Below are 15436 nucleotides of genomic sequence, written 5' to 3' on the forward strand. Positions count from 1 at the left end.
CAACACAGTCTCAAGCGTCCACCTGATACAAGTAGCTCACTCTTCATCAGCATCTCTCTCCAACCCATTGTCCAGTCCCTTCCATGTCTGATGAGTTGTCTTTGGGAATGGTTCCTGTCCGGGGCCAACAGAAGGTTTGGGGACCATGACCGCTGGGATTCCTCTAGTCTCAGTCAGACCATTAAGTCTGGCCTTTTTCTGAGAATTTGGGGTCTGCATCCCACTATTCTCCTGCTCCCTCAGGGGTTCTCTGTTGTGCTCCTTGTCAGGGCAGTCATCGGTTGTGGCCAGGCACCATCTAGTTCTTCCAGTCTCATTTACCGTAGTCTTTAAGGAGCCACTGGGTGAGCTCAAACCAGCACCTTTTGGTAGCAGCCGAGCACTTACCATCATTTTGCCAAGGATCCTTTTGTTCACATGTACAAAAAAAAAAAAAAAAAAAAAACCAAACCCATTGCCATCAAGTCAATTCCAACTCATAGCGATCCTATAGGATAGAGTAGAACTGCCCCATAGGGTTTCCAAGGAGCGGCTGGTGGATTTGAACTGCCAATCTTTTGGTTAGCAGCAGAGCTCTTAAACACTGTGCCAGCAGAGGTAAATGCTAAGAAATTGTTTGGCTGGAGCACAGAGTTAAGTGAAAGGTAGAAATGAGAGATAAAGGTAGAAAGGTTGTCCTGGAACAGAACTGGTAGCCCTGAGTGGGCTTTATTTAGGCAGTGAAGATTACAAAGGGTTTTGAACATGAATGTCATACGATAAAAGTCTTGGTTTGTGGAAATAATATATAAAATATACTAATATATATATGACTGAGTCTTTCATGGTGCCAGTAACAGAAATAGGAAATACAAGAGAAAGGTAACGATAGTAAGAAAATAGGATGAGCTCATTTGGAGACAGAGTTAATGGAACCTGCTTGAAGCCAGGCAGTGAGGTTAGAACTGGAGACGTGCAATTGTGATTATCCGGACTGAGGTGGTCCCTGAAGGTAGGAGGAGAATACCAAGGGACAGTGAAGGGGAAGAGGGGAAAAGAGCCTTGGAAGTGATTTAGGGTAGAAGGAGAAAAAGGGACCAAGAAAGGAATAATCAAAGATGGAGGGAACGAAATAGGAAAATGCTGTATTGGAGCATCCGAGCAGGGCAGAGGATCAAAGAGAGGGTCCTTCCTTGTATAAAATGGTGCGGAAAGGTAGATGAGGATGAGGGAGATTCTGCCAGGGCTGGCAGGAAGTTAGTCCTTGGAGGAAGCAGCATCAGAAAGTAGTCTGAGGGCAGAAACTGCATGTGGGTGGTAGGGAAGTGGAGACAAGAAGCATAGACCACTCCTATGTTCTAGAAGAAAACGTGTGATGAAGGCAAAGAGAAATATAATGGCAGTAACTTGAGGGTTCTTTTAATTTCTCATCTGTTTGGGAATTTTTAATGATTCCCAAGTTTTAAAGCATCAACTGAATGCTAGCTACATTTTGACCGTAAACATGACAGAATTAAGTTCTTGGGGACAGGCGGGGAATGAAACTATTAAGAGGCTTCGTTCTTTTTTTTTTATTCCATTTTTACACAGCCACCTCTTTGTCATTAAGTCACAACATTTTATCAAAATAGAGAAATAACACAGATACTTTACAAACGCATAGCCAGAATTCTAATCAAATGAGACTGACTACTGCAAATGACATGCACGGGTCTTTTATCTTGAATGATGCCTAAAGAGAGACTCATGAGTTGCCGAACCATCAGTGATGGTGTAAGAAGGGATTGGTTTTCTTTTTTCTTTGAAGAATTATGCACTTGATTTCTTTTCTTGTTATAATGTGAGGATGGTAGTAAGTGATTGCCACTGGCAATAGAAAACTGAAAATGGATGGACGGAAAGGTTTTATTGGCAGAAGTAAAATAGCACTACCATTGGTGGACCCTAAATTTAATTTCCATGTTGACCAGATAACCAGAGTGGGTGTTCTATTAAACTTCCTATATTACGGACATGAGCTCTTCCTACTTACCATTTTTCTCTTTCCTGTGAAGACTATGGCTAATCAAAATGAATGGCTTTGTAAATCTCAAGGTATAAGCTACATTTATTGTGAACAATTCCCATGAAAACCTTGTAACTATTCGGGCCCACCCCCTCTCCCCCACCATTTACACAGGTCCACAGATATGCAGAGAACGGTTTAGTGATTACTTAACGGCAACTGAATGGAATCCACTATTACACGGGAAATGTGCTGTTCAAGTCTTGAGACGTTTGCACTGAGTTGGCGCCTTGCTTCATCAAGCCTTTCAATGATCAGCACATTGACCAGGGATTTAGAGCAGTATTAAATGTTCAAATCTTTCACAGTGCCGAGAATGGTCTTTCAAGTAAATTACCACAGGGTGGGGTCTGAGGGTCAGATTTGAACACGACAGCCAGTGACCTAACTTCAAGAGCATCCGTGAAAGATGGCAGGAGCTAAACCAAAGGGCTTCGTCGTTAGTGGAGTCGGTTTCTGCTACAGATGAAAAGTCACGCGAGGAGCTAAAAGGTCTCAGCCTTTATTGACGAGTGTTTCTTTTCTTTTCCAAGCTGCAAAAGGAACCCAAGAAGTGTCTCTTGAACCAGTTCACAGAGAAAAGGCAAGTTCTTTCGTTTCTCTGGAGAGGGGGGATTCAGGATATCAGCCTCTCCATCCCTGGGTTAATGAAAGAAAAGTTTCTGAACATGTTCTGGTCCATACTGTTGATGAGTGCTCTGTCAGCGAATGATAGCCGGGGTTTCTCATTCAGGAATTCTTTGTCGAAATTGCTGCAGTCATATGGTGATTTCTTGGTCAGAATTTAGGGGGGAAAAAAAGGGAAGAAAGTCAGCTACTAATGGTGTTATCTAGGCTATAATCTGTGTATGATAGTGTTGGTGTTTGGAGATAAACTAAACTGAAGTAACACTTTTAGACTATCATGTATGGCTTTTTATTGTCTGGTGGATTTGAACTGCTGACCTTTTAGTTAGCAGCCAAGCTCTTAACCACTGTACCACCAGGGCTCCACTCAGACAATAAAAAAAAAGGAAATTTCTTCCTACTGGTGGAATCAGAAATTGTCTAAGGTAAGCTTAGATCAAAGTTCTGATTTTTATGTGGAAAATGTCAAGTCAGTTTTCACCTGAAGTAGAAGTATGAATTAAATTGTTCTGATTAGCTAAAATCAGGTAAAATTCATTTTATCATAAACAAATTATTAATTCGTATATTAGATATGGTACTGTTATAAACAATAACAGTAGTAGAGACCAGCCTGTAGAACCCTGAAAAATTTTCAGAGATGGGGACAAAAGTTAAGAGTGACTATCCTAACACTAGGAATGAGTCACACTTGTTTCTTTCAGCCATTCGCTATGATGGCTGATGGCAGTGGCAGCTTTCTAGGGTGAACGCTCTGCTGTGAAACCCATGAGCCTACGCCATTCTCTGCAAAGAGATGACAAAGACTGTTTACATCTACCTTGGTGATAACCATCTTATTCCCCAGCAATCTCTAGGGAGGGGTAAAGCTAGCAAATCCACCAACTTTGCTGTACTTTTAACAGAAATTTCTTTTATCATTTGTTGTTGTTGGGTGCCGTTGAGTTGATTTCCACTCACAGCCACCCTGTATGACAGAGCAGAATGATTTCCACTCATAGCCACCCTGTATGACAGAGCAGAACTGCCCCACAGGGTTTTCTAGGCTGTAATCTTTATGGAAGCAGATCGCTGGATTGTTCTCCCCAGAAGCTGATGCGTGGGTGTGAACCGCCAACCTTTCAGTTAGCAGCCTAGTGCTTGGCCGTTTGTGCCACCAGGGTTCCTTTAAACTTCGCTTCACTTTATGGGGGACTGTTCTGTGTGTGACCCAGGTATTTCTACCCTTCCAGCTATAGGTCAGTGACTTTTGCTAGTGAGTATACACATGGGAATTTAGATGTCTATCTTTTTCTAAGCGTCAGTTTGCTACCTCTTCTTAAACTGAAGAACACCTAAGAATGGCCATCAGGGAGTGTAATTGTGTGAACGAATTACAACTTTAGGTCAACTTTAATAAATGTCAGGGGGAAAAATAACGACTCCAAAATTCCTGACGTAGGATACGGGGCTTATGTACAAGTTTAGGGTCTTGTAAAGTGTGACCATTAATTATGTATGTACGTATCATGTACATGTGATAGTCACTGTGCATATGTGTTCAGCCCAAAGCATGTATATTTGGATATTCATTCTTTGTTCAGGTACATGTTGACACAGAGGTCAAATTTTGCTAACAAGAATAACATCTCCCCACATCCCCCACCAGCCAAATAGCCAGTGTCAAAGAGTCTCTAGGTATAGGGTCGCTATGAGTCGGAATCGACTCGACGGCACTGGGTTTGGTGTAGGTGGTACAAACGGATAATGTGCTTAGCTTTAACCAAAAGGTTGGAGGTCAGAGTCGGAAGAAGGGCCTGGTGATCTACTTCTGAGTGGAGCATAGTTCTAATCGGACACACATGGGGTCACCATGAGTTGGAGGTGACTTGACACCAACTGTTTTATGGTTAAAGAAGCACATTCTTCCAAGAACTACACTGGCCATGTGCTGGGACCCTGGCAGACAGGGATGGTTGGAAGCTGGGGCTCGGGGCAGGGGTGAGGAACTGCCTTGCACTTAGTAGGACAGGTAGGCAGCCTGGGAGTAAAGGGAGAAGGGCTGAAAGGAAATGTTCCCCATCTATGAGTCTTACCACTTTAGGCTTGAAAGGTGGTTCAATCTCCTTTCTTTCAAGCTCTTCCCAATTGATCTCCTGAAACAAAGGATGCTCGCGGATGTCTCCCCTCACTCCCAACCTCTTTTCAGGTTCTCTCACAAAGAGCTGAAAAGGAGCAGAAAGAGAGCAGTTGAATTCTCAGTGGACCAGTCAATCAGCATCAGGTGGACGTCCCGTTTCTTAGTGTATGAGCCACTTGCATTTGACTCCGAAAGGATAAAGTTCTGACTTTGTGGCCTTAAATTGGAAGCTTTTGACCACTTGCTTTTCTAGTCTTATTTTCTGACTTACCTTTAGAAACAAATGACTGGAGTCAAACTGGGCACAACACTCTCCTCTGAAGGAGCCTCTCTGAATATTCCTGAGTCTGGGCTTTTGCTTCCTTCCTCTTTGTCCTAGAAATGCTGACTTTTGAGTTACAAAGACCTCGTTTGAAATCTTAGCTTTGCCACATACTACTTATGTCACCTCTGGCAAGTTACAGAAGCCTCTGAGTCACAGTTTCCTCACCTATGAAGTGAGCCAAGTGCTCTACTCACAAGCTGTTCTGAGGATCAGATGAAACGACAACACACACACAGAGAACTACATACACACAACACATATACAAACCACCCATACGCCACAACACACCCACACACACCATGCTCCACAAACATTTGTGCACTATATTTAGTCTGTAAAACCCAACAACATAGAGTAAGGGATCAATTTATATGTTGTTTGATTGATTGCCCATTAAGCAAGAGCTGATATCTTACAGAGCTGCCTTTTTAGGATTACCAGCTATAAGGAGAAACTTACTTTGGGCATAATATAAACTGGTTTCAGGCAGTCAGCTTTGGATTTTACAAGTCTGAGTATCAAGAATCATTCTTGACTCATGAAAACCAAGTCATATTTAATTCAAAGGCCATCTTTTACCATCTCTGAGCTGTTACACAAGTATTTTCCTCTTTGCACTGTCCCTTGTTACTCTCCCTCATGAGGTCTAAATGAACATTTGCAAGGACAGAAGGATAAACTTTGAAACTCTACAAGCTTAAATAAAACATGTCAAGGGCATTAAGGAACAAGAAAGTCTAAACACTGAGCCTAGAAAAGTAACAGGTCCCCTGGGTGTCTGGAGTAGTGATCCATTATTCTTTTATCAGCTAGATGTTTATTTATAAAGTAACTTCTAGTAAAACGGTGTTTACAAGCAGGTTATGGATCTTTAAAACAGAAAACAGGAAATGCAGTGACTTTCCAAAGGTTCTGGCAAAGAATCGACCTCCATTTGCACCTAAATTGCAGGAATTGCTTAAACAAATAGCCAATCTAATTGTTCTAAAACATTCCTTTACTTACATTATCTTACTACTTGAAAATCTTCAAAGGCTCTATGCTAACAAAAAAGCAAAGACCAATCAGCATGCTACTGGGTGATGATTTGCAAAGTAGAGATCTTTCTTTTCTTTCTTTCTAATGTCTTTTAAAAATCCAAGTGAAAAGCTCATGCCACCACCACTTCAGTAAGTGAGACCCACTTCCTCTCTCCCCACTTACCATGCCATGAGGGACTCTCTAGGGAAACATGGGGTTCCAAAGTACCCAGTTAGAAAACCACTGCACAGTAGAAATAATACTAGACTGTTACGCAAGACTCTTATTATTCACATGGCCTTGGATAAGTTTTCTGAGTCTCAGTTTTCTCATCCGTAAAATGAAGCATCAGACAAGATGATCTCCAAAGTCCCTGAGTTCTAACATCCTCTGAGCCCCTAGGTTGGCGTTCAAGGTCCTCTGTAGTCTGATGCTGACCTTGTGCCCTTTGGTTCCCAAAGGAACCCTCTCCTCTGTCCAGACATGTTTATTCACTGACTATACCACGTGTCTTTCTTATCTCATGACATTTCCATCTTGCAAGATTTCTCTCCCTATATTCCACTTCCATCTCCTTCTCCTCAGTTTTAAATCCTGCCCCATCTTTCAGAGCTCAGCTTACATCCCATCTTCTTTGTGAAGCTATCTTTGATTACATTCTGAGTTCCCTCTCCTCTTAAAGTCACACTCATCATCATATGATTCATTGCATCATTCATTCCAGCAAATGTTCTTTGACAGTCAGGCACGGTGCTAGATGACTCATACGTATCATCCTGATTTTAAAAACAAAATCTAAAAGCAGGTATTGTTATCCCAACTGTCAGTTGAGGAATCTGAGGCTCAGAGTAGTTAATAAGTAACTTACTCAAGGCCACAAATCCAGGAACTGGTAGAGTCTAAATTATAAGCAGCCTCCTCCCCACTCTGGTGTTAAGTCTCTCCTCTGTGTTCCACAGAACATCTTCCCTCCATTAGAGAAATCAGCACATTGTATTTTTTTCTATGTCTGTTTTCCTGCTAGACTGTAAGCTCCAGCTGGCGGACACCAGTTATGTTTCTATTTCTTACACCACCTAGCAGAGTGCCATACACAAAGTAGATGCTCGATAAATGTTGGTTAGGTAGGTGAATAAGCTGTCTTTCTACTTTGTTTATCTGCAGTATCACCTGTCTTATATCCTCATCCGTTAGCCTCTTGTTTTTACCATATAGACTAGTCTTGGCTTCAGAAAGAAAAGCCACCAAGTTCGCAGAAAATATGTTTTTTTCTATAAATTAAAAATCCAATATGAGTCAACAGTGGAGAAGTGGATTCATTTTGAGAAGCAGAGGGGATAAGTGAGTTGGCCCTTATTTCTTCCCTTGAAATGATCATAACAAATGGTTGATCTCCACTTGTTAAGGACATTTTGATGAGAAGATGAGGTAGGCAATATAAGTGCATCAAGAATAGACCAAACGCTAGCTAATGTTATAATTAAATGCTTCAGGGAATTAAGTTAGAAATAACTGCCTTGGGCCAAGTGCACATTATGCTAGGTTTTCCATTAGATTCTTTTCAACAAACACATGACAATTATTCCCTGGGATCATGATAAGCCTTCTGAGTTTGGTAGAGATACCTGTGAAATTTAAAAAGTGTATTTAAAAAATAAAATTTGGAAGAAGAAAATAATATTGATCTCATTTCCAGGTTCAGTATTCTTCATAGTTTTACACAGGAAAGTTAGTTATTATCTTCTTCGCCCTACAGTCAGTCCACCCGCTAGAGTTCCTGAGGACACCTGGCGATCTCGCAGGAGATTCGGATCAGCAGTTCTGTGGCAGGGACGCTGCATGGAGGAAATGAATGTTCATGAAGAAAGACTTGCTTTTGTCCATAACAGCTGTCAGAAGAGTAGTTTACATTGGTAGGAAATAACACACCTCTTACATAAATGGCCAGGATGCAGTTGGAGTTTGTTTAAATTTATTCAACTATCTGGGCAAGAAAGCCCTTCTGGGCTGCCGAGGATTGCAAGAGCACAGCACCTGTCACTGGTGACAGGCTATACCTGGAATCTTCTTTCCCGTTTTGTCCCCTCCTTAGATATATCCTTCTATAAAAGGAAGAGGTATTTCTGTTCTAGATCATTAGTTTTCCATCGCTTTCCAAACAAACGGACAGGATATCCTGGGTGACTAAGTGAGGAAGAAACAGGAATTTACTTGGCAGCAGTGACCTTGACAGCAGAGTCCCAGCTGTAATTCTTGATGGGTCACAGCCTCCTCTGACGCACAAGTGTCCACTTGGCTACAGGCATCATTGCCCCATGAAGGCTCAAGGAAGACAGTCTGGTACGGATGCCACTGGAATGGATGCCACTACATGCTGCTTTGTCCAGCCCTCCCAGAAGACTCAGTGCTTCTGGGGTTCAGATCATTCTGTAGAATCTCCCTGAGGGAGTTTCTGAGAAAGAGTATTACCTTTGAGTTTCGCAGAAAAGGGGGCTCAAAGATGTAAGGGCTGTTGGCTCAAAGTTACAAAACATAGAACAGAGATGAAACTAGCAACCAGTTTTTGGCCAGCAAGTTGCATAGTGGACACTATTTTTTCTTTTTTACTGTGAAAGTTTAAATGAAAGTTTACAGGTGAAAGTTTTTAGGTGAAAGTTTACAGCTCAAATTATTTCTCCTACAAAGTTTATACACATATTGTTATATGACCTTAGTTGCAATCCCTATAATGTGACAGCACACTCCTTTCCACCCCCTGGGTTTCCCGTATCCATTCAACCAGCACCGATCCCTTTTTGCCTTCTCATCTCGCCTCCGGACAGAAGCTGCCCATTTAGTCTCTTGTATCTACTTGAACTAAGAAGCATGCTTCTCATGAGTATTATTTCAAAAGGGCAACATGAACCAGAGACTCCATCAGCCTGAGACCAGAAGAACCACCAATGACTGCCCTGACAAGGAATACAACAGAGAGTCCCTGACGGAGCAGGAGAAAAGTGTGGTGCAGAGCTCAATTTCATGTAAAAAGAAGGACTTAATGGTCGGACTGAGACTAGAGGAACCCCAGAAGACATGGGCCCCAGACTCTCTGTTAACCCAGAACTAAAACCATTCTCGAAGCCAACTCTTCAGACAAAGATTAAACTGAACACTAATTTTTACCAGCTCAATTGCTTTCAATTGCTAGAAGTTAGGAGAGGACCACCTTCCCCAAGGAGAAAGGACATGGAATTTTGACTAAGTTGTCAGAAATAATAAGCTCATATTCTTCTATGTGGGAAGAAGAGTTCTTGCTTTCACCAACTAGTCCTTTTTCCCTCCTTCTTTATCCTTGTCTTGGTTTCTGTTCTATCAAAAAAAATTTTTTTCAGGAAATTTCTCCTGCCACTGAAACCCTGAAGATGATTTTTGTTGTTGTTATTGCATGCCAGTTTGCCTTCGATTTAGGTTTTTTTTTTTTAATAAACTTTTCATTTTGAAATAATAAGTCACAGGAAGTTTCAAAGATAATACAGAGAGGTCCCATGTACCCTTCATCCAGTATTCCCCCAATTCTTACATCTTACATAATTAAAGTACAATGTCAAAGCTGGGAAATCTACATTGATACAATGTGTGTGGATAGTTCTATACCATTTTACCACACGTGTAGATTCATGTAGGAGCCCTGGTGGCACAGTGATTAAGAGCTTGGCTGTTAACCAAAAGGTTGGCAGTTCAAATCCACCAGCTGCTCCCTAGCATCCCTATAGGGTAGTTCTACTGTGTCCTATAGGATTGCTATGAGTCAGAATCAACTTGACACCAACAGGTTTTTTTTTTTTAAATTCATGTAACAACCATCAAAATCAAGATACAGAACTATTCCATGGCCACAAAGATCTCCCTTGTGCTACCCCTGTATAGTCATGCCCCTGCCCTCTGCCATTCTTTACCCCTTGCAACCGCTAATCTGTTTTCCATCTCTATAATGTTGTCATTTCAATGTTGTTATTTGTTGTTAGTTGCCTTCTAGTCAATTTCCACTCATGGTGACCCCACATGTGAAGAGTAGAACTGCTCAACAGGGTTTTCAAGGCCATGACTTTTTGGAAGCAGATCACCAGGCCTGTCTTTCAAGGCACCTCTGGGTTAGTTCAAACTGCCAACCTTTCAGCTAGTAGTTGAGCATTTAACCATTTGTACCACCCAGGGACTCCATCATTTCAATAATGTTATATAAATGGACTCACAGTATGTGCTCTTTTAAGATTGGCGATTTTCACTCAACATAATGCCCTTGAGACCCACTTGAGTGGTTCCGTGTATCAGTGTTTCATTCTTCCTTTTGCTGAGTAGAATTTCCATGCACATGACCTTTCACCTTTTCTCCTCTGCTGGAAGCAATGTATTTTGCCTATTCAATCACTTTTTCTTTCCTTTGAAATCCTCACTCCCAACTTCTTTCCATGGAAGTACCTTAACTCCACCTGGCCTCAGTCACTCCTTTAGCTTCAGTCCTTGTCCAAAGCTGTCCCAGATCCTGAGGTGGAGCTGGGTTTGGGAAACTCAGCCCAAAAATCAGTTCTGCTTAATGAGGCATCAACAGGTGAAGGGGGCCTCCAACTGTAGCTCCAGGGCCCCCACTCCTGTGACTCACCCAGAGGTGGGGCACCTGAGTCTGAAGGTGCTCCCACTCCTCTGATAGTACAGACTGACCCTTTGCCTCCTTTCTTTTCTCTGGTGGGTTTTGTGGAGTCCACTCATCTCAGCACAGCCCTCACCTGAAGTCCTTCAGAGAACCAAGTGTTTAAAAAAAAAAAGGAAGCAAATTGTAATAATTTGCCTTTCTGCAAAGGAAGATTGTTTACTTTCAAATCCTACTAACTTATTTTTACTGTTTTCATCTTTTTTTTAAATTGGTTAACGTTAAAATTAGATTTCATTTTATATGTGTTTTGTTCAGTCATTAAAAATGAATTTAATTGGTTGTTAAGGGAGTTTTCTAAGTTTACTGCTTGTTTGGATCATATTCAGAAAATGAAAGCTGAATTGAACAGGGTGGGATTTTTAAATACGGGCTTCCATTAACCTTGGGCTAGGTATCCGGTGAGGTCTGTGTCAGCACTTCTCAGAGTCAAGATCTTGACTCCACAGGGAGAGTTGAAGAGTTGCCTCAAAATTTCTAATCCCCTAGGCAAGCTGTCAGTTGTGTTAGTGAGGTAGAAGTGTATGCCCTTCACATTTAATGCTAAGTCATCCTTCTTGAGAAAAAAAGCAAACTAGTGAAAAAAGATGGGTCTGGTAATATTTTTCTAAGTTTAGATTTAAAACCCAACGATAGTTTCTAATGTCAAAATATCTGATTCCCATTCTCAATTAGTAAGAACCCATAAAACCTGTTGCCATCGAGTTGATTCCGACTCATAGCGACTCTATAGGACAGCACAGAACTGCCCCATAGAGTTTCCAAGTAGTGCCTCGTGGATTCAAACTGCTGACCTTTTTGGTTAGCAGCCGTAGCTCTTAACCACTACGCCACCAGGGTTTCCAATACAGTAAACCGAAACCAAACCCACTGCCGTTGAGTCAATTACTGACTCACAGCGACCCTATAGGACAGAGCAGAACTGCCCCCATAGAGTTTCCAAGGAGTGCCTGTTGGATTCCAACTACCTAACCATAGCTCTAACCAGGGTTTCCAATACAGTAAGAGCAAGGCGAAAAATTACTTCCCTAAACGATGACTTTTCTAGCAAGCTGAGATATGAAATCCCAGAAATCAAGACATTGCATTTTGTCTACAAACCCTGTATTCGTGGTCCATTTCTTTTAAATTTACTAGCCTCTTGATCACACTGGTGGGTTTCCTTAATCCAGCATTTGTTGGGATGGCTCAGTAAATGTAGCTGCTTTATCGTTGTTGTTATTATTATACCTAATTAGCCTGTTGTTTTTCATGATTAATTTTCGTTTTTAAAAACTTTCACATGTATAAGGAGCCCTGGTAGCACAATGGTTAAGCACTTGGCGGCTAACTGAAAGGTTAGCAGTTCAAACCCACCCAGTGGCTCCGCAGGAGAAGGACCTGGTGATTTGCTCCCACAAAGATTATAGCCAAGAAACCCTATGGGGCACTTCTACTCTGTCACATGGGGTTACTATGGGTCAAAATTGACTTGACGGCATCCAACAACATCATTACAAGTATACACTGTGGGCAATATTTTGGATTTTCCAAAAAAGGTAAACAAGGACTCCGTATAAAGTCCAAATCTTTAGCAACGGTTCTCATACACTTATCTCTCTGCACTGGTTTGCCCTGGGAACTCCTGGTTTATAGCTAGTGATTCTCAGAGCCCAGCTTATACCTGTATCACACTATACTGATTCTTAGTGGATCCTGGGCTGCCACGGAGTAGGTCTGACTCCTCTGTTGATGGTAAACCCTGGAGAGGGCTACTGCGATGGCAACAGCTTGCACTCTCTGATTTTTAGGGTGAAAGATGCACCTACATTTCCATTGGACAACAGGTAGTCACACTGGGGAGAGGGAAAGTCAGTCTGCATCCTTTTTAAGTCCTGCCTAAGAGGATCTGCTGGGCAGGAGGCTGACAGTGAGAATTTCAGTAGGATGGAGTGTTGTTGATTAGAGTTTGGGTAGAGGAAGTAGCCAGGCTAGGGGATGGGTTGAATAGTTGATATTTCAAGAGTTTCAGGGAAAGATATCTCCAGTGGTGGGTATTTTCGAAGAACCTGTGAAAATGCCTCACAAAAGACTCAGCTTTAACCATCTGCCAGGTGATTCGATGGCAATGAGTTTAGGCTCATGAAGCATGAAGCCACCCAGCCGTGGAAGAAGAGTTCTCTCTCCTTACCCCTCTTCATCCTACCCCTTCTTGTAACCTAGTTGGGCCTGAAATAGCAGCTCAAGAGTTGGGGAGGAAGACAGTAAGGAGACAGTCAACCACAATATGACCACAGTCCTTTCTCCAAAGGTGACCAGCTGCCAACCATGGGTGAGGGCCAGAGGAAGGGGGCAGAAGTCTCACCTTTAATATAAGATTGATGTGATGATTAATATCTTGGACTGGACAGTTTTAATTTCTCACTTGAGACTGGGTTTATGACTTAAAGTAACAACAGGTTTGACTTCTACTTTAAGAGTGAGCAGAAAAGTCATGAATCCTGTCCAAATTTTCAACCAGGGGTAGGGGAAGGTTAACTTCACTGAACATATTTTATAGGGACTATAGGGCCACTATAAGTTTGAATCAACTTGACAGCAATGGGTTTGGTTTTTTCTTTTAATAGGTCCCTGTTATGATCACAAATTATGGATAACATTGTGAAGAATGGGAGTTCCAGAACACTTAATTGTACTCATGTGGAACCTGTTAATAGACCAAGAGGCAGCTATTTCAACAGAACAAGGAGATACATTATGGTCTAAAATCAGGAAAGTTATGTGTCAGAGTTGTGTCCTTTCACCACACTTATTTAATCTGTATGCTGAGCAAATAATCTGAGAAACTGGACTATGTGAAGAAGAATGCTGCATCAGGATTGGAGAAAGACTCATTAACAACCTGTGATATACAGATGGTACACCCTTGCTTGCTGAAAGTGAAGAGGACTTGAAGCACTTACTGATGAAGATCAAAGACTACAGCCTGCAGTATGGATTACATCTCAACACAAAGAAAACAAAAATCCTCACAACTGGACCAATAAGCAACATCACGATAAACAGAGGAAATATTGAAGTTGTTAAGGATTTCATTCTACTTGGATCCACAAACAATGCCCATGAAGCAGCAGTCAAGAAATCAAATGACATATTGCACTGGGCAAATCTGCTCCAAAAGACCTCCTTGAAATGTTAAAAAGCAAAGATGTCACCTTGAGGATTAAGGTACACCTGACCCAAGCCGTACAGCAGTGGGTTGGGACCCAAGCCGTGGTATTTTCAATCACTGCATAGGCAGGTGAAAGCTGGACAATGAATAAAGAAGGCCAAAGAAGAATTGATGCATTTGAAATATGGTGTTGGTGGAGAATACTGAATATACCATGGACTGCCAGAAGAACGAACAAATCTGTCTTGGAAGAAGTATAGCCAGAATGCTCCTCAGAAGTGAGGATGTCAGGACTTCGTCTCACATTCTTTGGATATGTTATCAGAAGGGACCAGTCCCTGGGGAAGGACATCAAGCTTGGTAAAGTAGAAGGTCAGGGAAAAAGAGGAAGACCCTCAATGAGATGGATGGACACAGTGACTGCAACAAGGGGTTTAAACATAGCAATGGTTTTGAGGATGGCACAAGACCGGGCAGTGTTTGATTCTGTGTTGTACACAGCTGTTGCTATGAGTTGGAACTGACTTGATGGCACCTAACAACAACAACATAGGTCCCCAGATGGCGCACATGGTTTGCTGTCTACTATTAACCTAAAAGTTGGCAGTTCAAACTCATCCAGCAGTACTGTGGAAGAAAGCCCTGGCAATCTACTTCTGTTCAGGTTAAGGCCAAGAAAACCCTATGGAGCAGTTCTACTCTGTAACACATGCGGTTGCCATGAGTTGGAATGGACTCAATGGCAAAAGTTTTTTTTTTTTTTTAAATGGGAAACGGTTAAGTTTTAAGCTAGAAATTGTGTTTGTTCAATGTACCAATTACTTCTCAAAGGGAGGCAATTCAAGAGTCATGGGACTGGTTCTTGGACATTTCTTACATAAATTACACACGTGAGGGTTTACTTATACTCACTTTGATAGCTAATGTTCACCATATTGACACCTCAATTAAAACAGTGACTCACTTAAATCCTGGTATATATTAATTATTGTTTATTCTACCACGTATATAAATCAGAATCTATAGATGTGGGTGGAAATACTTATGAGAAAACTTAATACTGATCAGATGAAAGCCTTCCTATGACTCGGCTTCTTACCTTCACTAAAAGGTCTTTGGCTTCCTTCTCAAGCCATCTTGGGTAGAAGGGATTGTCCATGCGGATGGAGTGGAACAGCTCTTCTTCATCTTGCCCATGGAAAGGTGACTGACCAATGAGCATCTCATAGAGGAGAACACCAAAGGACCACCAGTCAACAGAATGGTTGTATTTCTGACCCAGCAAGATCTGTGTGACCAAAGGCAGAGATGTCATTCATATAAACGAGGTTGAGGAGTGAAAACGGTTCATGGACTTGTTGAGGTCACTCAGTAAGTTAATTGGTGGTGATGACAATATGTGGTTTTAACAAAGATCACACTGAAAACTGTTTCTTTTGACAAACTAACTACTGAAAAGAAAA

At 41.7% G+C, this 15436-nt stretch overlaps 1 protein-coding gene across 6 annotated transcripts in view; it reads right to left on the bottom strand.

Annotated features, from left to right (window-relative positions):
- Window positions 1–535: 535 nt before the first annotated feature.
- Window positions 536–15436, bottom strand: part of PRKCQ (protein kinase C theta) — a 178717-nt gene continuing 163816 nt past the window's right edge. For 2 of the 6 annotated variants that reach the window (XM_064284835.1, XM_064284836.1), the window contains 3 exons: window positions 15073–15261; window positions 4747–4875; window positions 537–2816 (listed from right to left, as the gene is read on the bottom strand). In XM_064284835.1, the coding sequence (XP_064140905.1) occupies window positions 2661–2816; window positions 4747–4875; window positions 15073–15261 (474 nt within the window). In that variant the 3' untranslated portion in view covers window positions 537–2660. Of the gene's footprint in view, window positions 2817–4746; window positions 4876–15072; window positions 15262–15436 lie in introns of all 6 variants that reach the window. The other 4 variants (XM_064284831.1, XM_064284832.1, XM_064284833.1 and 1 more) reach the window with 3 other exon arrangements.

Source organism: Loxodonta africana, chromosome 4 (genome assembly GCF_030014295.1).
Source record: "Loxodonta africana isolate mLoxAfr1 chromosome 4, mLoxAfr1.hap2, whole genome shotgun sequence".
Classification (NCBI taxonomy): domain Eukaryota; kingdom Metazoa; phylum Chordata; class Mammalia; order Proboscidea; family Elephantidae; genus Loxodonta; species Loxodonta africana.